We start from the raw sequence: 27,087 nt of genomic DNA, 5'->3' as shown, positions 1-27,087 counted from the left end.
AGCCTCTTCAATCAGTGAGACTGCTGCCAAGACACAGTGGTGACACCAATGTGGAGGTCTCTGGCAAACTTTAAATAAAAGTCAGTGTCTTTCAGCATAAAAATAAATTTCCAGAAGAGGTCAGCCAATCAAAACCAAACATGACAGAGAACTTTCTCACATGAATTGTGCAGTTCAACATTTTGCCTCATGGCTGAGACAAAGCACTCCCACACCAATGAAGCCCCTTGAGTTTTATTTACACAGTGCCCAGTCAAAGAGCAGCACTCACACACATCTGCTAGCTGCCCACAACTATCAGCTGTGGAGCTCATCTACTGGAGAACCATCAGTCTTCCAATCAAATCATGCTTTCCCAATCTTCAGGATGCAGCCGCCAGCTTCTCGCCATATCCCCAGCTGGTCCCAACCTGGCCCTGCCCAGCCAATACTAACCCAACTCTCTGTCAAAGCAGGGTCAAGGGTTCTCTGGGGTTTTGTGGGGTTGGATGGGGGCAGCCTGTCAACTTGATTGACAGCTGGGCCTCACGCTTATATACTTTAATGGCTCTTGTCCGTGTACTGCAGGGGCCCCCACCTGGCAGGTATGGCACATATGCACACAAATGCACACACACACATACTTGTATGTGCACTATATACAGGCATACATTTGGCTTCCACATCATCCATAATAATATTTCTGTTTATTTGAGTTTGTAGTCCTGGTAATGCCCAGACTTCTCCATCTCCATAACATCAGATGTGCTGCAGGCTCAGAGAGAGATATTTTGCTGTCACTGTGTCGACTGATTTCTAAGAAGTCTATTTCTCTGTGGGACGCAGACATCCATTTACGAGGTCCTAGACAACAAAGCTGAGACACCGTAGAAAGCCATGAAAAATGTGCCCCAGTAAAAACATTCCTGACACCTAAACAGTGGAAAGAGCAGGAATTCCACTGGTTCAGCAAACAAAGACTGAACAAGGAATCCATTGTTTACTGTTGTGTCCATGTGTAAATGTTGGCGGCCACTAGAACCGGTTGATTATGTTATGCTAACTGAACAAGGTAATGATGTGTATTGTGCAAAGCAGGTGACCTTTTCAGAAAGGGGTGTAGGTTTGCCTTGTTGGGGGTGGTGGTGGTGGTGAAAAGTAAGGCCCAAGGGAGGACAGGTGAAGCCGAGCGTCTTACTGTAAGAGCGTAAACACACCGAATAACCTCACAGAAAGCTGGTAACAATTAGCATATTAGCCTGTTGTTTATCAAATAATTGCTAACAACCATGGTTCGAGCTGGGCCAACATCTGTTTGTGAGCAATCATCAATTAGTCCCAAGTTCAGAGTTGACTAGTGTAGTCGCCGATGCATCATTCATGAGCTATTTAACTAGACAGACTTCACGATTACGCACTACAGTGGTGGGGGTGAATGAAAAAGCCAGTCAAGTCCATTCAGCAATTGTCATCCCCCTTTTTCTCAACTAATTTGAGCTACTTTCAAAGGAAACCTAAAGCTTGTGATGGCAAAGCTTGTCTTAAACTGCCAATAAAAGCATAAACCTATTTCCTTACACTAACAAGCAGTAAAACACTGAAGTACAAGCTACACAGGAGGTGTAGAGGGCAAAGTTTTGGATGTTTTGGCTCTGATGTGGAAGCTCTCTTTTTAGACTGCCACACAATAAAAGTTCTGCGTAAACTGGGATATTATTATATTATAGTGACATTTTGAGTTTCTAGACTTCGAGACACTACAAACCCTCAGGCAGTTTGAAGCACCACAAGACAAAAGCACAGCTGACTGGCTCATGCAGCTGCAGTTCCATGCCTGAACCACCACATTCACACACTGCCAGCACACACATGTTCAAACTAAAATATATCCACTCATTGGATACATTCAAACTAATCCAAAGTTACTCCGACTATTGGTCTGGCCTTAAGATTTCTTAAGGCCGTTTCAAGACTGTGTTGATAAAAAACAAAAACCTAATGGCCTTTTTTCTCTCTAGCCCAGTCCCTCAGTGATGTTTTCCAGCTACATACCACGTCCATTACAGAGACCTTTGCTGAGATTACGATAAAAACACTAGCTTCCTGTTGTTTTGATCTGATCGAGGACATTTTTGGCCTTTTTTTTCTCTGCTATGACTTATCAAAGTTACACGCAACTGAATGACCTGCCTTTGTTCAAACAGCTGACATCATTTGCTGCCAAAGAGCCAGCTGATATAAATCATGACAACTCTAGATCTACAGTGCTGTTCATCACTTTATCAAAGCCAACTTTTGCTAATGCAGCATTCTGTGCAAGTCTTTCTATCAGGTGGCTGTCGTGATACCTGTTTGCCCCCAAGATTCCCCCAACAAGGTCAAATCTCATAGCTGTGGCTTGTTTACTGGATAGGTTTCATTGTTAAAGTTCAATATGAGGCATGTTTCATTCTAGAAATGTAACTCTGAACATGAAATAAAATAACCTCTATAAAATATAAAACCATGCACATCAGAAAAACCCCTGCATATGATTAATCTTTATTCTAAACATTTCCTGATGTCCACAGGTACAACACTCTGTACAGCTGCCCTATAACAATAATTTCCTCCCTCCTTACTTCAAATGATCACTCAATTTCCCTTTAGGTTCTGATCCCTAGTCCCAGGCTGACCCTAGTGGAAGAGCTGTGAGGGTAACTGTTTTCAGATGTGCACCAGTGACAGGGCCACGGGGTGAGAGGGGTGTCCTGCAGGACTAAGGCAATTGTCGCTCCCTGTCTCCTGCCTATTTTCACATTTCCAGCTCCCTGCAGCACCCATCCAGTGACCTCCCCCAAACCCCTGCTGAGACTGCCGCTCTGCAGGCTGCTGAAACCTAAGAAGCAGGCCCCTGATCTAATTTATTATTTTTGCAGCAGGGTGGTACTGTGAGCAAATAGGGCGTCTTTCAAATCGGAAACCCAGAGTACAAACCTGCGTGACAGCAAAAAGCATCCACCCAGTTGAGGTGTCCTTGGATTTCTGAAACCGTACAAGTTGTAATGGCAGTATTATGTGGCTCTGAGTCATTGATGGGCACAGTGCACATAAACAGAGCTATTAGAATAAAACTCTAGTTTGTGCATCTCCCTTGTTACGCAAAAAAGACTGCAGCAGTGCTGTGAGGTTTTTTTTGACAGGTGTGGCACATAGCAGTGTTTTCCTCTTTAAAAGATACAATCCAGGATTAATACATTGGCCAGCCTGTTCCATATTGACCGAAGAGCCGGAACGAGGCGATCGGGGATGCACAGATACCGATTTTGGAATGGAATATATTGATTCAGAGGTCGATGTTTTAACTGTTAACTGATGTTTTACTGATAAACTACTTCTATTTTGTATAAATATAATAATAACTAAATTAGTTATGTCCGTTTGACCAAAATAATAGCTTTATTTTATCTGCACAACTTAAGTGTGAATGCTTAATTTTGTATTTATATAACATGACTTTACAAGCAACAATATTAGGCCATATTAAAACAAAGACCCAAGACTTGGGCCACTGGTTGCACTATATGTTTCACCAATACAGCATCCATTTTGGACCACATTAATCCGCCATATTCGGTCAAACAACTAGTCTCACTTTGTAGTATGTAATGTAAGATATCCAGAACTGCAGAACCGTATGCAATAGTGTAAGCTGTTCTGAATGTTCTCACTGGACAGAAGATAATGGTTTTAGCAGGTACAGCAGTCATTCCATGTTAACCAACACTCTGAGGCTGTTCATGTGTCAAGAACTGAAATAAATAAAATATAAGAAATAAATGAGGTTAAGGCAAGGTGTCACGCTTGATGAATATACTGTACATGTCATCTAGATACAAAAGGTTAAGGCAAGGTGTCACGCTTGATGTAAATATACATGTCATCTAGATACAACACACTACTGCAGAACAGAGCCAATGACACAAACTCAGCATGTTCAAATTCTCCTACAGAAACAAACAGTCGTACCCTCTTCTCTTCTCTTCCCCTAAAGCTTTATAATCTCCATTCAGCACCGCAGTTCAGAAGCTCTTTAACAGTGGAAGCGCTTCTATATAGTCGATGCATAATGTGCAGGGAGAAGACTAGACTAAGCAGCATATTAAAAAAGCACTCCAGCCCCCGGAAGAAACAGTGGGCGCTGTGAGGAGTTGCTGTGTGGATTGACTCGGTTCCAAAGCCTGACCCACACACTCCCACATTCGACTCTCTGCCTGGAAATCCTCTCCGTCTGACGTATTTGTGCGTGTGTGTGGTGTTGCCTTCCCAGTGACAGACAGCGTAAAAGAACACGGAGAGGATGTTTTTGACTCAGATGAAAGAGTACTGTTACCACGGATTTACAGACTTGTTCTGTACTGATTGTTGTTTGACTTATTATATGTGTTTAACAAACCTTATCATTATCTTGTACCTTTTTTGTTTTGTGGGGATTAAATTCATTCCTATTACTACCACTGGTCATGTGCTCATTCATGACACAATTTATGCAGCTGCATTCACATAATTTCATGCTGACAATGCAAATAAACCCGACTCTCTTCAGCTGCCTCATAGCCTGCATGTTAACGTCAGTGCAATTAAACATAAAAACTATACTAATGTTTCTACAAATAAAGCATCATTACACATTAGAATCCATGTGCTTGTCTTTACATTTGGCTGGAATCAATATGCTTTGGGCAAGAAAAACTAAAAGCTCAGACATGAATATCCCAATTTATTCATCCAGATACAGTATTTAAACACCAGCCATAGGTTTAGTCCACTACCTCAAAAGCATTTATTGAATCTTAGTGCTTTGCTGAAGGATATTTGGGTAATAATGTATGAGGATATTCTGATGGTTATTTATGCCTCCTCCTTCTGGCTCTCATCTTACCTCACCGCCAAGCAAAGCAGACACGCAGGCTTCGGAGGCATCACATATGGCTGTGAGGTCGTGACCCCCCTCCAGGGCAAGCACCAACCGGCCGCCTGCCAGAGCCATCAGCTGCCTGGTCAGGTAGCCAAAGCCTGTACACACAGGAAATGACAGCAAAGATAAGGCAGAGAAAGAAAGGCCAGGAGGGAGGGAGACAGGGCAAAAGAAGGAGAATGAGATGGAGGACCACTGATTTTCAAGCTCTGACTTCCTCTTTGGATATTCATCAAAGAAAAAAGAAAGAAAAGAGGGTTTGAGTGTGCACAAACAAAGGGGTGACTGCAGAGGGAGAGAGAAAGAGAGTGCATTGTGGCTTTACTGGGGGGCAGAAAACAAGCTATAATATGAGCCAGGTTTAATTTTAATAAATGTGGCTTTGAGTTTAAGCTTGGTCACAGCCTTTGATCGTTTTTCAGGAAGTGAGGGGTTTTAATATTTGCATTCATTCATACTTTCTTCTCCCCTAAAGCCTACCCCATCCCCTCTTTCTGTAATCCTTCTAAACCACCCATATCACACCCCTTTACAACTAAAACCCCTGCTATTATTTGAGATCTGCAGGATGGTTTTAGAAAAGCTCTTTCTCGGTACGCCAAGGTCTTGGCCTGAATACATATGATTAAGGCACAAAATACACACACCGCATGCCTTTGTGTGTCTACGCTGTGTCTGTCATTCTTTCTTACTTGTATTGCATTGTGCAGGTAGACAGCAATTATATAGCATGAGTGATGTGTGTGAGATGTGGAGGGTATGAATTCTAAAATGTGTATGCAAGCATACATGATCTTAAGTATGAAACTGATTTTAAAATGTCTCTCTACAAGACATAGTGTGGTTTAGGAAAACACTGGAGTAATTAACTGGATGTCTGTGGTGACTACTTACATTTGGCTGTCAGTTTGTATCCTCCCAGGGGCGGAGCATGTCCATCTACTGCATCAAAGCCTGAAGATACCAGAACCACGTCTGGGGCAAACTCATTGGCAATAGGCATAACCACCGTCCTGGAGTAACAACAGAAAATAAAACAATGACCTCAACAAAACGATGTATTTACAGTGAAGGCTGTATAAGAGAGGCTCCTATCTCTGACCAAGACCTGTGGCTTTATAAAGTATAGGGTACTTAAGTACATAAAGGCACGTTCATGTACCACATTTTTTGGTTTATACACAGAAAGGCCAGCTTAAAGATTCAACGTTTCACTCAAAAACACTAATGACTTGGAAAGCTTCATGATAGGTCAGGTCAAATGTCATAGGGGCTGGGGCAGAGTCTTTTTTTTTACTAACATTTAGTTATATCATTCTGAAGCAAGCCTATCAAATAGTCAAGTGAACAGCTTACAACCAAACATGAACTGCTTCAAAATAAGTTAAATATACATTCTGACATAAAAAAACACCCTGCCCAGAGTGATAAAGAGGTACCAACTAAAGTCACTGTAGTTATATAACTACAGTATCATGAACCAGTATTTCAACAAGGTTGCTAAAGCTACACTTACTTTAAAACATGAGTTCACACCATTTTCTTCTCTACCAAACATTATAATAATAATACCCTAATCCTAAAGTTTGGGAAATACCTGAAGAAAAAACTGTCAGAATGGAGCTTAACAGTATGAAAATATTTTATTGAGATATGCCTTTAGGGTGCTTACGGTCCTGATATTGGCTGTGATGCTACATGCTGTACTCAGCTGGAGATGCTGCATGTATTTGTTAATTCTTATATGAATTTCCTCTACCTTTCATGGTTTTCAAAACAAACATTTACATCATGGATCTGTATGTACAGTAGGTGTGTGGCAGAGAAAATTACCACATATACTTTCTGAAGTGAAATGTTTGGAAATTTGGTGGCAGCAATAAACTAAATGACCTTTAAATAAAAAGGAAAAACGGAAGGACAAACATAATTGCGTGTTAAGCATGAGGGATAATTCTAACACTGAATGGGTGTGGTGAATGAGGGCTGTTTGTGTACAACCTTGATCTAACACACAGCTGGCAGGGAGGGAGTGCTTGTGTGGACACTGTGTAATGATTCACTGCAAGCTGTGGCTGGAAAATCCAGCCTGGTTTAAACAGTAACCTATTTGACAATAATAAATAAAATAAAATAATACATGTGACAGTATGTGTAAGGTAGTTTTGCACATATTAAGAACAGAGTAGCTTAATTTATTATCTTTTTTATTTTTTGTGGACAAGGAAACAACTTTTTTTTAAATTAAACTAATATAATCAGTAATACTGAACTGCTGAACTTGTTATTGTACTAGTACTGGCACACTGCAAGCTTAGTCAACTTTGTATAAAATTATAATGTGTCATGGTGTTCTGGCTTACCATGATTTAAAATGTCTCATTTGGTTCATAAATAGTTGGACTTCCCAGATGCATAAACAAGTGGGTCTCTCTGATTTTGCTGTAGGACCTCAGGTTTGACACAGGAATTTTTTTTAGGGTCTGGATATTTGCCCAAACTGTGCTTTGGTGAGGATTCAGAGTGACAAAGTACCACAGGGTTCCATCATAGGTCCCCTGTACTTTGCAGACCTCAGGAACACGGTGCTGTTTACGGGCTGTGGATAAGCAGCGTGTCCTGAACTCCTGAGGCCACTGGGGTTTCCATCTCTTGTTCACCACCAAATTATAACCTGAACTGTGCACACCACACCCCCCACCACAACACATCACACGTACATACACACAGCTGTCTGAGGGAGAGGCGGGAGGTAGTATTTGGAACTTTCTGGTAGTCAACGACAACAAGGATACACAGACTGCATGTGTCACTGTGTGTTAGTGTGTATTTGGCAATGTTGCTAAAGCAAACGTCATCTACCAAAGATGAAGATGAATTGGAAAGCTAGAGAGCACAAGAAGATGAAAGAAGGCAAGAAAGGAAAACTCTAAAAAGGCATTGACTCAAAATGTATGAACAATGGATGAAAGCAGTGAAAAATATGATGACTAATGTGTATGTGTCATTGTTCCAACATTTCTTCACAGCAGACAGCAGGGGATTACCCAAACATGTCCATGAGAAGACCTTAAAAGATAATTAGATAATTATGTCATTATTATGGAAGTTATTATATTTTTCAGCTCCAGTTTTATATATATTTTTTGCACTGATACACATTTTCTCCCTCTTTCCCAGCATACTCAAAAACCTTCATAAACACAGCCTCGGCCCATTTACATTTGGGTCCTAAAAGACCCCACACTAAAGGAAGTTGGCCACAGTTGCTTATGCGGGCTGACACACGACGCAGAGGACACTTAAACCACCAAAGACTCCCCCGCCCGACTTCTTCCAGCTTCAAACATAGACAGAGACAGTCCTGTCATGATGATGAAAACTGTTGATGTCATCAGTTCCAACCCCCATCCCCCTGGAATAATAGCCTGACATTTTAATGAAGTAAGCACAAAGAGAAGCTAGTAGTTTTGAGGAAGGCTAATTAAGCATGAATCAGAGGCTACATATGTGGACATGAAAAACAGTTTTTGTTAATTAAGGAAGGGGAGAGTTTACGACTGAGCTGTACAAAACAGGACATCCTGAGCAAAGAGGTTGTGATCTAAACCACGGCTTGCCTGCTCATGGCTAGATCTTAATTAAAAAGGAATTATTTGGCTATGCATGCAGCAAAAACTTTTGTTTGATATTGCTTGATTTACCTAGCAACAGGTGTACGTATGCGTGAGGGAGTATGCGGGAATGCAGCAAGGGTCATGCTTCAAAAGTACTGGATGCTAAACTTCTCATCTCTCCACACCACCATAGCCCTGCTGACATCATTAGTCCTCCAGGGGACCCAACAGAGAGGAAACTCATTCCTGTGTGTAAAATTAGTGTTGCCTTCATTGGTGCTTGTGCAGTACACTGTAGGTATGTCAGTGGATAAGTACTGTATGTTTTATTACAAATTATAAACTACGTGTGTTGACAGAGCAGTAAAACGACTCATCTAACTGGATTGAATGCAAATTCCTATATGTGCCGCTTAGTACGGTTTATCCAACAGTGTGGGATGCAGAGTATCAGTGCATTTTATGTTGAAATTAAAAAATAATGCACTTGGAAGAGATACTGCTACAGCCTAGCTGAATGAGGACATCATTCTTATCCAACATGAAACCAACACAAACACAAAAAGGCTTTAAGTTGGAAAAACTGCCAAATGTGTAAGTGTGAATTCAGCACTCAGCAACCTCAAATGAAAAACTGATCAGGCCTTTGTGACAGGACACAATCTGCTAGCAGTTGCCAGAGCTAATTACCAACACTCATCAGATTCCACTGTTTCTAAAGGTATTAAAAATACCAAAACAAGATCCATTACCATTTGAGAAATTCAACCCCACCCATGCAGTAAAAGGCCAGGTGAGGCCTGAAGAAAATACAGATTCTGTCCTTTAGAGGGGGCACTGCTCATCAGACCAGTCAAGAAAAGGTTAAACTGCAGCCTCCCACCACCGTTCATAAAAAAGCAGAGAGAGAGAGAATAAGAGAGCGAAAAACTCACACACGCACACTTACACTTCAAAGCCCTGTCATCTGGCGCTGCAGAGAGCTGGTTTGAATTAAGTTTAATTCTCCTTTTCATTAGGGCCAATTTTCTTATCTTTTTTCTCTGTGCTTTCTGGAGACTCAGACTTGATCCCCTGCAAATGCAACGTGGCACAGGCCAGCAGAGAAATGCGAAGGTGCCGGCTGCAAGGCACGCATCCCCTCCCAAAGACAGAGATGGAGGAAGGAGAGGAGCACAACACACAGATAAACAATGACGCTGAAAGAGAGAGAGAGGGTAAGGCTGTGTGTGTCAGTTGTCCATCCACGTGTTTGTGTGCATGCAGTTCTACCTGTGTAAGCAAAATGATGTAAAAACTGCATGTGTGATCATTTGCACAGCTGTTTCACTGTGTTTTTCTGGATATTTGTGCATCCTCATGTATATGTGAGCCAGGCCCTTCTGCACTTCTATGAGCTTGTGTGCAGCATGTGGAAGACTTTATAACTTTGTGCATACAGTTGTGAAGCATGGTACTGTATATGCATATGTTTATGGCAGATTTATGAGCTTCGAGATAAGACTGTTGCTGTCTTGTTGGGCATTTAAATTGGCTAATTCTGCTACAGATTCAAGATGACACCAGGGTCTGAGGTGATACACTCCAAAACCTTTGTTGTCCTTAACTCTATATCTTTGTATCTTCAATAACACAAAGAACACTGATTCAATAATAACTACACAAACAGTGCACACTGACAGTGCAAGCATCTTCACATACACATCACTCGCATGCATGCACTCCTGAACAAACACACACATATGTACCAAAAGTATGTTAAAAAAAGATTTTTCTTTAAACTCAAGTACAGTGTATTACTAATCAAGTTAAATATTCAGTCATCATTCATTCATAGTGAAATGTAAATGAACAGCTCCAGTAACTCCCTTTATGAGTTTAGGCGTGCACAGCCTCACTAAACACTGTTTAGTAATGTCTTCTGCTGCCCTGGCTTTCAACAGGTTGAAAAAATAAACCTGATGACATCATCAAGGTTGTTTTATTCAACCTTTTCAATTTGAGCTTGAGACTCAAACATTTTAACCTGAAATTCTACATATAAAGTAGAGGTATGTTGTGTAAAACATGGCAGTTAGGAGGGAGTAAGAAAGATGTTATTGAGGTGCATCATGGCAAGTGCAGGATTCAGTGTTTTCTGTAGTGTGATCAAGAGGCTGAAAAGAGAAAATATCTGAGCCTCTGTGGCACTCTTTCTTGTGTACAAAAAAAGAACATGAAGAGGGGATAAAAGAATAAAAAGTGGAGAGAGTGAGAGTACGGGGGTCTGGGATGCATTATCGGACTAAGGTGTGCTTCCGGGAGATTGCGTGCTGAAAGCTATGAGAAGACAGTGGCCTGTCAGTTTGATATTTTTGGCTCAAGTCAGATGGGCACATGGTCACAAACATGAATTCATCTTCAAAGAGGGCTGGAACCAATCCAGATCTGTTTCTTGGCAGCTGTATGACTCAGAAATGTGTAAGAGACATGTACATGTCTGTGATGAGTCCATGCTTGTATGGCTATAGGCCTTTCAAGTTCTATGTGTGCATGTGTGAGGTTATAATTAGCTCCGGACCGTGGACCTAATAGAAATCAGGTCCTGCAAGAAGAACACCCTACCTGCTTAAAAGCTCCTAACAAATCCTCTACTGCATAGTTGAAGGCCACAATGTACACATGTAGTGTTAAATCTACAGTGTAGTGCACCCACCCAGTGTGAGCGTAATGTCTCACCTGAATGCAGCCAGGTATTCTGCATCGCCCATGGGAGGTTCCAGTCCTCCAGTAAAGGCCATGTTGACTGTGAATCCTACACCTGCTCCACTGCCCACCTACAATGCATGAACACACTCAACTCAAGTTTGTCATGCATGAATTCAGACAAATATGCTGGTGGGCAAGCAGACAGGCCTTCCCACCTCATCAGGTGCCCCACTGCCTGGGAAGAAGTTTCCATCATCGTAGCGATGCAGTGACAGGTAGAGAACGCTGGGGTCGGTGTAAAAGGCCTGCTGGGTACCATTACCGTGGTGAACATCCTGGAAACATCAGACAAGGAAAGATTAGGGCAAAATCCTATAGTAGCAACATTAACCTAGACATTTACTGTATTGCTAAAACAACCACCTCAACACTACACATATTATAGAAGCTGCCTTGCCACAAAAAGTACATCAGTTGACTTGGAAAGTGAATGAGTGTCACAGAGGCAGGGCCTCTGCACTACGCACCTGCACTACGACTAACAAAATCACACTCAGTCTGTGTGTCCTCTGTAGCCTGTCGTGATGTCAAAAAGGGAAGTTTGGCGGGATTCAATAAAACATTTAACGTCAATAGTCACTCACCAACAACATGACACCAATTAAATGAGCTCATTGTCTTTAACCCAAGAATGCTTTAATACACTGACCCTAAAAACATCCCTGCTGGCTGGTATGACTGTGTTTGCTTGCTGTAACAGACAGTGAGGAAATGAAAAAGCCCTTCAAAGACTTTTGGGGAAGGCCATGACTAGCCAGGGACAGCCCTGAAAACCTGGACCAAGGCTTTATCATTCCCTCCTTTATCAACAGCAGATCTTTCGAGTCCTTTTCCTCTTACACAAGTACAGTATATAGGGTTTTGGATGCTGTTGACCCGTTGGTCTGATGGGAATATATTCTTGGATTTAAATGTTTATTTTATTAGCCCGCTGACTCCTTTCTAAAGTACAGTATAAAACTACCGAAAATACACAACACAAACAAGCGGTTCGAATGTCACCATAACAAACCCCACAGGTCAAGTGAAAACAGTAACCACACTATGCCAAAAGGTCGAGTGGGGGCGGCCATGTTTATTACCCCTCATCTTGCAAAAACACTGGACAAAACAGATGACGCAATGACAAATTTGATGTTTTTATAGACAGAGATTCATTACAGTCCTAAAGGTCTGTGTGGGACTCACCCAGTCTACGATGAGGATTTTACTGACATTGAGCCTCTGCTGCAGGAGCTTGGCTGCTATGGCGACTGAGTTGAAATAACAAAAACCCCTGAGAATGGACATGGAGAGAGAAGACGGTAACAAGGCCATGCTATTCACTTTCTGATATGAAAAATTTACAAGCCGGAGCAATAATGTACTTAAACACAGTCATGACACATTAAAACCAATAGCAACATAATGATTTCTATTTTGCAGAAACTGAAAAGAAGCATTAATATGTGTATATACACAGGAATAATACAACAGGAATATTAACAAAATTCAAGATGTCTAAAAAGATGAGGCTAGCAAAGCTTTTTAAGAGATGTGAGGGAGGAGGGAGTGTAATAACAATATAAGTACCGTACTGAAGGGAACAGTTTGATTTTGAAAACATGGCTTGATGATTTTGGTTTCCATTTACTGCTGTTGTGTCATTTTGTTCTGAACAAATTTTACAATGTGGTTTAGTGTTCCCATAATCTTTTTGAGCAGTATAGTTGCTATGATACAGGCCAGATCCGATTTTTACTTACATAGGCGTGCTCTCCTCAGCGTGGTGTCCAGGTGGTCGAACTATAGCAAAACCGTTCTGTCGGGGAGAACAGAAGTCATTCACCCACACAACACATTACACACAGTTACACTGGTTTGTTGGTTGTGTCTGAGCATAAACCTGCTCACTTCTGTTTAATGATATTTTCTTTCGCCGTTTCTTTCTTTCGAGTGTCAGACGACGTTCTTTTCTGCTGTCACATATCCACTCCAACACACCAAAATGCATACATTTGCCCAGCCCTTCATAAATTTAATGTCAAGATTGGGTTGTACAACAAAGACAGCATAATAAAAACACTACAAATTCATGCAGTCAAATAAAACTAAATTAATTTAAGCCCATGGTCCCTCTTTTGCATCAGTCAATACTCAACTTAATCCTCTAACAAATATTCTCCTCCAAAAATGGCACCCTGCCTTATTTCTAACATTTCTCACAGGTAGAGTAAATCAAAAGTGAACACACACACACACACACACACACACACACACACACTCAGAGAGAGAAAAACAGATGCATTCATATGGTCACTTAAGGGGAGCTTTGTTATGGCAGGGACCTGCAGGACACCCACCAAGTGCTTCTGGGGCTCCCATTGCTATGTGGGGACATTAGATAGATGTTGGGGCTGATGTAACGTGATGGAAGCTGGACTAATGATGTTGAGTCAGCTGCTGTGGATTAGCAGCCAGCTGGAAGATAACTGTAGAGACAACTGCTTCAGCTGGTTTAAGGACACCTAGTTAAAGCAGGCTGCATTATACAATGCATGTAGTTTTATGAGAGACAGAGCATATTTATCTATGCAGAGCAAAAATATCTATGGATAAAAATAGACATGAGGAGAGAAATGGAAACAGCAGATGGAGAAAGAAATGTGTGCACCTTGAGTAGATTTATGGCATTCTGTGGCATTTAGAGGGTTGATGGCTATGTACAAGCATGTACACATACATGTGCATGCACAGTACAGTATATGTACCTGTGAACTTTAGCCACGGTTGGAACTAATCCACATCAACCATGTTCAACCTTCTTGCCCCTTTTCCTCACGGGGTGCCTAAAACTTTTGATTCTCATTTTAAGCTGTGATATTATCAACCACATGGTAAGCTACAAAGAAAAAGAAGACCACTGTTTCTTCATAGCAAACTGATGCCCACATGTAGTACAGGACACTAGTACACACAACTAAAAACCATGTGACAGCTCTGTGTGCTACCGACTGGAATGTCATTAGTCTGTGGTATGTTGGTGCTAAGCTAACGCTAAGTGTGACGGCTCCTCTGCAGGTGGCTATGGTGAAATACTAATAAAGCAGAGCTGTCAGTTGGGACTGTTAGCATTTGCAGTGCCCATGCGGCAGACCTCCCTGCTGGGATCAAACAGTAGCAGCCGTCACCACAGACACAGGAAGGCTGGCTGGTGGGCAAGGCATGACAGGGGTAACTACATCTGTCTGGGAGGTGGTAACGAGCCTTTGGAATAGACGGTTGTGGAAGGAGGTTTTCTCTAGGTGTTTGAAGGATGAATGTATTAACCCATAGTGTTCTGCATAAGATTTTATTCATCTGTTAACAAAAGTCTCACAGACACATTTACATAATCGCGTATTGTCTCTGTAAAGATATGTGGCTGTCTGAAATGTAATTCAGCTGGGAAATAGAACTACAAAGTCAAACTTGACAAGGAGGCTAAAATCAAACCGTTCAAAGTTCTGGACATGTGTTTATTTTGGTCCATCTGAGTTTTATTTCAGGTTGGCTCCATGTTAACAGTTATTAAATGCACACGCACAGACTCAGCCACACATAAATGCCACGCAGACATGACAAACACAAAAAATCCTTCAGTCACTGCAGTCCCTAAAACTATATTGTAGCCCCATTAAACAGCCATGGCTCTCATTTGACTCCACAGAGCATCCGAGCTAACCTTCAGTTCTCCTGATGCTACTTTGAAGACCAGCTCCACCACAGAGCCAACAGCCAGACGAGCTGCACTGGATGAATGCACCTCATTCCAAATGGTGTCACTGTCCACCTGCCAACACACACACAGACACACAGGCAGTCATGAGCTTTTTAGATCACATTGTTTTAAAAAGAACCAGAAAATATGCAACACTGTACTCTTTTCTATTTATTTAGGAGTTCAGGGATATTTGGTGGTGTGGTTTACTACACTTCACTCATAAAACAACAGAGAGATAAACTACAAGGCAGTAAGAATTATTTAGAAGCTTAACAACACAGACAAACAGTCAGACTGCACATATAGACTTTCTGAAGATCTATTTTAGGATCAGAAGTAGGTGGAGACTGTAACTCTGCTGTAACTGTTTATCAAAAGGTTTGAAGTGAAATAAAAGGAAAACATTTCTTTTAGTTCACTATGGTTGAAGGTACTGTCATTAATTACAATTTAATATATGTTAATTTTAAGGTTGCAGCTAATGTGTTGGCAAATCAACATGTATTAAACTTTACTGACCCTTTAGATATGATGTGTTTAAATCCTGGATAAAAATCTGGAAATGCACAATGACCAGATTTAAAGATACTGGACTGAAATATTGACTATTGGCACTTTACTGCTGATTTACTACTAATTTAACACAAACAAACGTTACAGGACAAAGAAATCTGAAAACTCTGTATGGGAAACAAAATGAAAGTAAAACTCAAAAGATTTTGATGGATCAAAGTGGAGCAGAGCTAGCAGCCGTACTGCACTCATTTATTAATTTGATTGATTATACTGTAGCATAGCGTGTGCATGTGTGTGTGTGTGTATTTGAGTACGTTCCGACAGTGTGGTCAAGCCTGATTTATGCTAAGGCACAGACGGCCCTTGGCCCCAATCACAACAGTCCATCCGCACACATATACACACATGCATACAAGTCAAATGGACCACAATATTCTATGCCTGATTGTACGCAGGGCCGTGCACAGGATAATATACACATCCTCCATTAGGCGTGGCAGATACTGCAGGCAGATGGAGCACATGATAAACAGAGGGAGAAGAAGCTGGCAGAGGAAAAGAAGAAAAGGGAGGTCTGTGTGTCAGTGTGTTTGAACTGTACACACGTGTGGAGCGGACGGTGCCAGAATTCTAGCGAGGCTTTCTTATGTAAACCTGGGGCTCTTCTACTTTAAATCTGTTAACTTACTCCTGCCAGTCACCCACTCTGTCAGACTTGCGGCCTTTCAGTCAGTCAACTGGCTGAGTGGTATATTAACCCTTACCACCCATTCAGCCCCTCACTCCTTCAACCAGTCAGTATGTTAAGTAACTTGACAGCCTTTCAGCCAGCCAGCCCACTTTCCTCTCGTCTCAAGCGATGGGAGTAATCAAGGCCAGAGGAGGACTCCATAATAACATCCACAGGGAAGAGAAAGTGTTCTTTTTAAGTCGTGCCAAAAAAGACTTTGTCATGAAATAAAACTGTGGAGACTAAAAAAAAAAACTAAACTAAACTAAAAAGCAGGGAGTGAAAAGGTATAGAGAACGTTCTTGAGTGAGTGATAGGATCGAATGTGAAGAGAGAGAAACAGGTAGTAAGTGCAAGTATGTAGCAGCAGAGCCAGTGACTGAGTGAGCGAGCAAACAAAGAGCCAAAGGAGTGAGCAAATGGGAAACTGAATCATATATACAAGTCAGGTTAAAGAGCACAAACAGATGCTCTTCTAAAGCAGCATGTGGAGAACGAGCGGTTTATTATTTCCCATGTTGATGTTAGTTTTACCTCAAGCCAGGAGTGGCACATGAGCTTGTTGGGAAACAGTGAAAGTGAAGCAACTGTGCGTGTGTGTCAGAGGTAAAAAAGTGCGGGAACATGCTGGTATGAGGGAATCATGGGTCTTCACAGGCTGACAGCCTAATTTCAGCCTCCTTCCTCTGGAAGTATGTGTGCACTTGTGTAACCTTTATGTGTGTGTATGACAGGAAGACAATAATTTACTCTTATTTGCCATTATAAAGAGCAGAATAGAGCAGTGCAAGGCAGTGGCTCTTCTGGTCCCCAGTACAGCGGCAACAGTTAGCCCCCCGAGCTGGGAGAAGGAGGGAGAGAGACAGTCTGGAGGCATGGAGGACGTAGGAAAGAGCTCTAGAACGAGCAAGTAAAGGGCTATGTAGGCATATGAGTGAGAGAGTGAGTGATTGTGTGCTGGGCTGGCCTCTGGAAATCCTCAGCATGTGAAGAAAAACCTCACATACACACAAACACAGGCGTGCACACATTCACACACAGGTGTTCTAACATATCTGTTTCCAAAGACAGCACTCCCAACTATCTAAATCATTGCCTTAGCACACAAACATCCCCAAACACACTGCTATGCACACAAACAAAAACATACCCCCCACCATACCAGTGCGCACCCACACACACACCTCGTATGCTGAAAACATCTGGTTATAATTACAAACACAGCGGAAAGGCAAGCAACAGCTTTTGTTGCCTCTGGTCCTCGAGGAGCGGTGTTTGTATGTGTGCGTGCAAGTGTGCTGAGATAGAGTGTGCATGTTTGTTTGGTGGAACAAGAACAAATGGGACCATTATTTAGGCAGGGGGCAGAGAGAGAGTGGGCGAAGGAAACAGTTATTATACTATTTGAGGATGCTGAAACTATGCTGATTTGTTTCATTATTAAGTCAGGTGGAGCGCTGCCAGTTGGGTATTGATTAGATTAACACAGGCTTGTAAACCAAGCAGTCTATTACAACAGTTTTCCACTGAATAAAACAGCATGACTAACGCCGATCATTTCCAAGAAATATCAAGTGCACAAATTACAAACATTTAATTAGGCTGTGGAAATGTGTCAAAAGACTTGTCTGCAGTTAGAAGATTCATGGACAGACAAAAGGGAACTTACCCCTATGCCTCCACATGGTAACCTCACAAACATGGGACTCACTGAACCTGGGAAAGAAGGAAAGAAAGTGAGAATTGGAAAATGTCATCAGTGAACTGAGTAAAAGGTTAGGAGGTGAAGAGGTAACACTGTGGATTTTTAGGCACAAAGGGGTGCATGACCCCTGAAACTGAGCATTTGACTTTGTGACCTAATATAACAGCAAGAGTACACAGGGGCATGCTATAATTGGCTGAGGTGAAGAAAATAAAGTATCTCATAGCCCTCACAATCAAAGCCTCACCCTCTCCACGAGGAGTTTTGAGATAGAAAACTGAAATCAATAAACTAGAGATTTCTGACAAAGAAGAAAATAACCAGAAACATGCAGTGGTTGACTAATATAAATTACTATTACCTTTTAAAGACAGAACCTTTTTTTTATTATTTCTACTCAAATGCCACACAAACACTTGTATATTTCCTTCTATCTGCAGAAGTTACTCAGTCTCTAACCAATATTTAACCTTGTATCTACAAATACTTTAATCCCTGACTGGTTACTACCTTTGTGGTTTTATAACTGTTGGCACTTTCATTTGCCTCCTCTCCATTTTTCCAAAGTGTATATAAGCCCACCTGTGTGCTGTACCTTAGACAGGAGCATCTGAACACAGTAATAATAAAGGGGAATTTATGTTTCCACTGGAATGGAAACTAAGATGGTCACTGGGGGTTGCTTCCTAGGTTTTAGCACTTACACTCACACATACACACACACACACACACACACAGAGAGGCTGCCTTGACTACAACTTTAAGCCACACAGCTCAGACATACAGCTTCAGCAGGTCCTCATCTTATCTTTACACCAACACTTTATGCAACTGGACCTTTTGTTTTGACACAGTTTAAGCATTCAAGCTGATTCCTTTACCAGACATGGCCGATTCATGGTCACTCACATGTGGGGCTAGTGGAGACTTTAGTCTTCTCAAAGTTACTGAATACTTACTATTACATGTATACTTGTAAATTTGATATGTACAGTGTGTTACCTCTGATTTGCACTGTGCAATGAATCTTTGGCCTAAATGAGCTTGTAGCAAGTGTGTCACGTACTGTGAAACAGCAGTCATTCATTTCAGCTTTCATCGTTTAAAGTGTGGAATAAGTGTGTTTTGTCAGTGTCTGTATGTGCGCATATGACCTACAGTCTAGTTTCTGCCGGAGAGGGTTAGTTCCGTACAATAAGACGTGGGCTTCAGAGTGGACTGTTTGTAACTCCTCTAGTGAGGCCTTCCTCCCACGGATACACTGCATACAACAGAATAGAGAGAATGAGAGATACAGAAACAGAACAAGTCTCCGTGCTCACTACACAACAGGGCAGTGAACAACTACTTTTATGCAGCAATGTGTGAAGTTCAGTCTGCAAACCAGAATACAGAAGGGAAAACCAACTGTGGATCAGGTAAATCCTGGAATCAAAACAAATGGCTGAACACTGCCCCCTTCTGGTCAGAACAAAATGCACTTAAAATTAATCTTGGGGACAAACGTGAAATTTGAAACAGTTTAAGATCCTGAAATGACTAAATAGTAAAGAAACAACAATACATACTGTAAATTTGAAACAGTTTAAGATCCTGAAACAACAATACATACTGAAACACCGACATTGCTGATATATTAATGATTTAATTGCCAATTGTAACATTGCGCATAACTGAAGTGGACAGTTTTTGATACTTGACAAAACTAGTTTCTTTTTAGAATGTAATTTAATTTAGCATTGTCTAGTTACTTTCTACTGAACAAAAATCAGGCTGTCCAGTTTGCACGTGGAGACTGTCAATACAAAACATTACAAACATCAGTCACTCTGTCTACTGAGCTCTGTTTCTTTGTAAGTCATTAATAGTTCATTTCTCCATCCAATCATAAGACTATGCCTTGTGTTGAGGTGCCACTTTGGCCTTACCTCACAGTGCGACCTGAGGCCTGTTTCCTGTAGTCGTGACCAGATACTCTGGATGCGGCCAGCATGCTCTGGATGACTGGTGCTGTTACCACACATACACTGGTGCTTCTGCATCAATGAGTCATATACCAGACCTAGCAAATACACACACAATAACAGCAAAATCACACATGCACACGCACAAAAACAACATATAGGTGATGATGTATCTTTGACTAAAAGTACAGAAACAGCTGTCACAACAGGATTCCTATATTCACACAGTAAAACAGTGTCGTATAATTGTCTACTACATCTGCTTCATCATCAGCAGGTCATGTGATGAGGGTCCAGTGAGCTGAGATGAGCTGATGTGATCCTGACCAGTACATTACACCTGTAGAGGTTTATATTGTCAGAGGGCCCAGAAAACCTACAGCAGCAACAACCCTGTGCGTAAACACAGCCGCTGTATGTCATCAACATCAACTCATCCACTGTGTTTCTTCTAACCTGCATTAAAGATGATGAAAGTGTGTTTCTAGATTACTGAATGCTGCTCCAGTTCGTAATGGATTTATGTGTTAGAGCAATAACAGATGAAAAGGAGCATATTATATTTAGCCGCAGTGTGTGAGAGAGACTGCTATTATGTTGACTCTCAGCAGACCTGTAGTAAACCGAGGTTTGGCAGGTGGCTCCTGAGCCACCATGGGGAAGGAAGCGGAGGCTGGAGACGACTGAGCCCTGGAGAGGGGGCGGTGTCCAGCAAAGCTGACCGATAGCCCAGCTGCTTCCATGGAGGCTTGGTAGTTCCTCAACTGGTGGATCCGTTGCTGCTCTAACAGCAGAGCCTGCTGCTCTCACAAACAAACACACACATACATACACACACACACACACACACACACACACACACACACACACACACAGTAGCACGTTCTCTGTGACAATTGGATCGCAATATCATTCTGTTACCAGAAGGTGGCACTATGTATTTGCCAAATTTAAGCTACTACAATATACAATATAGAGCACACAGACTGCACTGGAGTTTATAGCATATGGCATTGTGACATACTGCTGTATAGGGTTCAGATGACAACACCACTTATTTCAAAACATGGTAGCAATACAGAGGAAATCTATGTCATTTTTTTGAATGAGGAGGTTGGTTATTAACCCTGAACTCCACGTGAACCGTTGAAAGGACTCCTCTTACATCTGTTTGGCAAAGATAATGGTTTCTATTAATCTAAAACCACTTTCAGCTTGGCATACTGATTATTCCCTTCATGTGATTATAAATGAAGTTGTTTCAAACAGCACACTAATAGGTCCCATCAAACTGCTTACAAAACCACAAGCAAAGTGAGAATTCTGTGAGGCTTTGGAGCATGTGCTAATTAATCATCCTATTTAAAAGTGTCTCTTGTAAGTGTTTGAAAAGCACCTGTATGTACTAGAGATAAATATTTGGGTGTTCTTTCCTCTCAAAAGACACTCACCAAGCTATCCTTTTATTATGTTCTGATGGGCATGTCTGCTTACACTTTGGGCGCCATGGCGACAGGGTGAGGAACGCCTGATTGAATTTGCCTGAGCAGACAACAGGGATGGGCTAAACAGATGAGGACATAGTGTCCTGATTGTGCACTGGTGTGCGTTTGTGTGGCCTCCGATAAACCGTGACTCATACAGACACAGAGAACATATGTTGTATGCATCCATTGGAAAACCAATGTAAAATTAGAGACTGTGTGCAACACAGAGTTGTTGTGTGGGTGTACACTAGGTATTTTGAAAGCTTGCATGTCAATATCCATATGGAGTCGTACTGTGTAGGGAGTAGTGTGGAGGAGGTGTACACACTCTAATCTATCCACAAAACACACAGTATTCTGCATTTATAGCAAATGTGCAGTGTGTGTAAGTTTACTTTGCATGACTTGGGAAAAAATGTAAATATAGCTTAAATTATTTCAGAAAGTGGGCTGGACAGTCAGTGGGGAAAACAGGCAGAATGTAGAGTGTAATGTTTCAGTCAGTCACTCCGTGACTGCTTTTATCGATTTGCCTTAAAACATTCACAACAAAATGTAAGTGTCCAGTGCAAAACAATCCTCCTTAGTGGTAGTTATAGTTAGTTTGAACCTGAATGCATATATGTGATGAGATAATGGAACAGATGACATCTGATATGAATGCACGCAAGTATACAATTTGCAAACAGATCAGTTTCATCTTCTTTGTTTATATTTTTACTCTGGAATTTCTGAAAAGCAAACTGAACTTGGGGAACCTGCATTTAAACTATTGTCACACTTCATCAGTCTCGAGTTTCCATCATTCGCTTTGTATCCTCACCTTCTTTTCTCATCCTATCGCTGTATCATTTTTCCACGTCTTTCTTACCTGCCTATTCTTCTACTTCCACTTCCACCTGCACCTGTCATTCACTTCCTCACCTGTCTGAACAGGAAGTCCTGCTCAGCTTGTCTCTCTCTCTGCTCACTGTCTTCCTGCTCCTGGGCATCTGGGGGCTCCTGCTTGATGACCAGCCCCCGTAGCGCCCCTGTCTCCTGCGCAGAGGTAGAGGAGGATGAGGATGAGGAGGACAGCCCCTGGTGTTCCCTGAGCTCCTCTTCTGTCTCCTCTGGGTGACTCTGGTGCTGCCTGGCTGGCCCTGAGGTGCTGGAGCCTGCAGCTGAGACCTGATCACTGGGCTTGGACATTATCTAAAGAACAAAAAGAAAAGGACAGATGAGAGGTTTTACAGAGCAATGGTATGATTTGGTTCTGATTTCCACTGGGTCATGGGTTAAAACACACAAAATCATGAAAAACTTTAGGATTTTACTAAAGCGTCAGCCAAATATCATGCCAGTTCAGTTAAGGACTGTACTGGTATGACATAGAGAGGTGATGGCAAGCTACAACAAAGAACCAGTCATCACAAGCAAAAAACTGCATAGAGAAACATGAAAAACATTAGACACTATGTGTGTATCTGAAGTTGAAATAATGCCTTTTTGGTTTGTTTTTTTTTCATAAAGAAAAGACAAAAACAATAAATCTTGAATTTATTTAGGGGAACAGGAGACAAAACGAGAACAGAAGGGAGGAGAAAGATGCCAGACAACTTGGACCCCTTACGTGTTGGTTCGCTGAAGATGTTTTTCATTCCAAAAATAGCTGAGTGACTGGTTCAAGTATAATAACAGTGTAAAAGCCAGGCACACTTTGTACACATGGAGATAAACTGAACCTGTAATCCGCTCACTCGTTGGTTATTTATTTGTTTTATAACTCCTCTAAAATTCTCTTTGACTCTTTGTAATTCCTAACGCTCTGTGCTCATGGCGCCTGAGCCGGTGAAAGGGAAGAAAAACTGAGCAAAGGACATGAGGGAGAAAGAGAGGAAGAATTGGAGAGGGGTGTTGTGGCAGCTGTCCCTGTCTCTGTCATCAAAGACCTCAACCTTGATGTGCAGGTCATGATTGGAGGGGACCACTGATTGTGCACTGAACACACACACAGACAAAAAGACACACATGCACACTTGGCTGGCATATCGCCCAGGGAACAGTCCATTGACGTCAAAGAACAATCTCTTGCCTCATCCCAGTCCCCCTTCTCCAAACAAACTCAAAACACTCATCCAGGCCTGCTGCGCTGATTTTCACTCTCACCCTTTCTCTCCTGTTTTGCCCTCTTTCTCTCTTTCTCTCCCATTTTTGCTGGTATATGAAATTTAAAGGGGACAGAAGCCATATAAGCCTGTTGAGTCTGTTGGAAGAGAGCAGAAAGTGGAGGAAAGGTGCTTGTATACACAAACACTTGACACTGTGTTGACTTTATGTATCTCTCTCACACACTTTCACAACAATATTAGGATATTAGGTAAGTGAGTATGTCATAGTGTTTGCTTGGTTGTCTCAGGTAATTAATGGCAGGCGGTAGACTCAAGTTGGAACAGTTTCAAGTCTTTCATTCCTTTCTTTGCTGTCAACATGTCTAACTATTGAAGCAAAACCTTTGCAGGAAGGGCCTCTTTCATTGCTGTCTTCACTAAAAATGACAATAAAGAAAAGAACGAAGGCCACAAATGACTCATGTTGTACAAAGTGGTGGGTCTTCATTGGCGACTAGGGTAAATTAATACAACTCCACATAATGTTCTGCCTTCTTCGATGGGCAGTGAAGGAGCAAAACAAAGGCAATGCAAACTGGGGATATGCAATCGATTTGCATTAAACTCTGCAAAAATGGGGTGAACATGGATTTAAATGCAACTGGAGCACTGTACCTTAATATCAGAAAAACATGTAATCAACTCTAAAAAAGCATCATAAAGAGGGACCAAATCTAGATTAAGGTTAACTGTAGATACCTAAAATGAAATGCCGCTATCTTTCTTTCATTTGTTTTTTAAATTGTATTTGTATAGTGTCAATTCCTAACAAACACATAATCTCAAGGCACGTTACATCATAAGGTCTAGACCTTGCAGTGTAATAAAGAATAACCCAGCAAATGCCCCCTTGAGCAATAAGGGACTCGGTGACAATGGAGAGGAAACAGGTTTGAGCAGCTGTTGGTGATTTCACCGCTACCATAGCTGCAAAGATGTCAAACCACAAATAAATGTCACTAATAAAAATAGTAAGCTCTGTCACCTCACAGCAACTAGGTTCAGGGTTCAAGTCCAGACGGAGCCTTTTTGTGTGGACTTTGCATGCTGTGGGTTTCCTCTTGGTACTCCACTTCCCCCCATAGTCCAAGGGCATTGCAGGTTACAATGACTGGTGACTTTAAAATGGCCATAGGTGTGAATGTGAGTGGTTGTTTGTCTCTGTGTGTCAGCCCTGTGATTAACTGGTGACATGACTAGGGTGTACCCCACCTCTCACCTCTCTTTTAAATGTTAAAAAAAAATCTGCAAATATTTTGAGCATATCTGTGACACTATTACACAGCTCACTCCAGCAGAGTTAATCTTGCTTTATCACAAATTTCTGTTTTTGATAAGTAGGCTAATACAAATGCTTGGATTTGGATGCTCCAGTTAATTATGTCTTTCCATATCAACAACTTAATCTTGTAATTGAATTTAACTAAACACCTGTTAAAAGCTGATTTTAACTTTTAATTTGTTTTTGTAGTGGACTGTGTTTATGAGTGAAGTCCAGTTTGTCTACCGTTGCATTGACATTAATGCATCAAATGCACCTTAATGCAGTGACAATGTATAAAAAGAATTAGACAGGGATGCACTCTGGACAGGCTGCCACTCTGTCACGGGGCTGATACACATGCTATGCAGATAAACATATAGTAGTGACACATATAAGCAATGTAGGAGGAAAACAGAGTGGCTGCAGGAAGCCTCACCAACATAGGGAGTCTGTGTGCAAAGTACAGAGACACCTCAGGCGGCTGGCAGGTTCAAAACCAGCATCTTAATACAGTGAGACACATGGGCTAACCACTTAGCCACCATGCCACCCTCATATTCAAAAATAAATTACAGACAAAGAAAACTATCTAGATTTATGCAGTTTAATGCAAAAGGTAGAACACAGGCTTGTGCATTCATATTGTTACATAACATTAGCAATGCAGATTGAGGAGTTTATTTTTAACTGCTAAAAAAATGTTATGGATAGGAATGAGAATGACATCAACTGCAGCTACAGTACACATTTTCATACTTGTTCCAAATGTATGAATTCAGAAAGGTCACATCTCATAATCTATGGCATTGTTCTGTTGTAAAGTGAAATGTTCGTACAGTCCTAGTGACCCTAACAGAACCTTGGAACATGGGATGCTGGGATGCTGTCAAACAGATTTAATGAGCACACAGTGGTAGTGATTCTGATGGTGACTTTACACATGCAGTTTACATTTCCAGACATTATAAACCTTTGGTTTGACTAAAATGTATTAAAGCAGTCATTGTTTGAAAAAGGGCCAAAGTATATCTCCATGTAGCCTGTGAATATATCCTTTACCCATGCGATGTTGAGCTTGTGGTCATTGTGCGCTCTGTGCCTCAGGCAGATTGCGTAATATCTTCAAATTCAACTTTACACAAAAATTTGGGCACAATAAAAAACATTACTACATACTTGATAAGCCAACATGACTTGACTGAACATCTCTGCATTAGCTGCTGTGGAAGTGTGTTGCACACCAATGTACTGTGTTATCTGGTTATTACCCAACCTTACTATACATGGAACACCTGCCTTTAATGTCTTAATTAAGATGCAATCTACAGGCAGTGTTCTCACACCTGATTAGTAGAAGTACAAGTACCCTTTTTGAGTTTGCTAATATTCCTCAATCATTAACGGTTTTCTGTGCATCTTAAATTAGAAATGAGGTGCTTGTATTTAAGAAAATATATTATGATTATAAAAGAATCAAATGCAATTTGTTTTTTATATAGGCCATGAAAACTCATTCTCATTTTCAGCATCACATAATACTACACAAAAATAACCTGGTCTTACACCTGAGCTTAACTTAATTAGCTGGACTCACAACAACCTGGAGTTTAGAAGCAGAGGGAGTCACCAACAGCCAAACAACTCAGACATAATGGAGCTTAATCCTACAGGAACTTCAGCACACGCGCACACATGCATGCACACACACATACACACAGGGATGAACATTACAAACACAAACAACTGTCTCCCTCTCCACAGTGACCTAATAATGCTGCAATTCCCTTCATCACCTTGCGCACACACATACACACACATCCACACACACCTACAACAATGTAGTGAGTCACATTTCCTGTGTGACCATATATGGAGGCAACTTCCTCTAGAACTCAGTTGCCAGGGTGACAGGGAGAAGTAAGGACACATGAACACAGACAAGACCGACTTGATGATTTCAGGCTGATTCATCCTGCTCTTAGAGCAAACACAGAATTCACAGGCATGAACCAAACAGGTGTCATGTAGATGAACAAATACTGCTACACACATACAGACTCAAACACTGTACACTTGTACACACATGCACATACAGTATATAATGCTGGCTACACTGCCACAACTGTTTAAATGATGCTTTTGATCCAGTCACACATACATATATGGTACCAACACACACACACACACACACACACACACACACACACACACACACACACACAGATAGC

General features: G+C 41.4%; 1 protein-coding gene across 1 annotated transcript in view; it reads right to left on the bottom strand.

Moving 5' to 3' along the window:
• hdac4 (histone deacetylase 4) overlaps positions 1-27,087 on the bottom strand; it is a 102,747-nt gene that overhangs the window by 4,734 nt on the left and 70,926 nt on the right. Inside the window, exons 13-24 of the mRNA XM_020611062.1 lie at positions 22,370-22,639; positions 20,572-20,758; positions 19,923-20,056; positions 19,153-19,255; positions 17,959-18,005; positions 15,005-15,112; positions 13,047-13,102; positions 12,490-12,577; positions 11,457-11,576; positions 11,272-11,369; positions 5,831-5,949; positions 4,901-5,034 (exon numbers count right to left, since the gene is read on the bottom strand). Coding sequence (XP_020466718.1) covers positions 4,901-5,034; positions 5,831-5,949; positions 11,272-11,369; positions 11,457-11,576; positions 12,490-12,577; positions 13,047-13,102; positions 15,005-15,112; positions 17,959-18,005; positions 19,153-19,255; positions 19,923-20,056; positions 20,572-20,758; positions 22,370-22,639 — 1,464 coding nt within the window. The remainder of the gene's footprint in view (positions 1-4,900; positions 5,035-5,830; positions 5,950-11,271; positions 11,370-11,456; positions 11,577-12,489; positions 12,578-13,046; positions 13,103-15,004; positions 15,113-17,958; positions 18,006-19,152; positions 19,256-19,922; positions 20,057-20,571; positions 20,759-22,369; positions 22,640-27,087) is intronic.

The sequence above is a fragment of the Monopterus albus genome, unplaced genomic scaffold, assembly GCF_001952655.1.
Source record: "Monopterus albus unplaced genomic scaffold, M_albus_1.0 scaffold109.1, whole genome shotgun sequence".
NCBI classification, from domain to species: Eukaryota; Metazoa; Chordata; class Actinopteri; order Synbranchiformes; family Synbranchidae; genus Monopterus; species Monopterus albus.
This window is presented reverse-complemented; position numbering and strand designations above follow the sequence as displayed.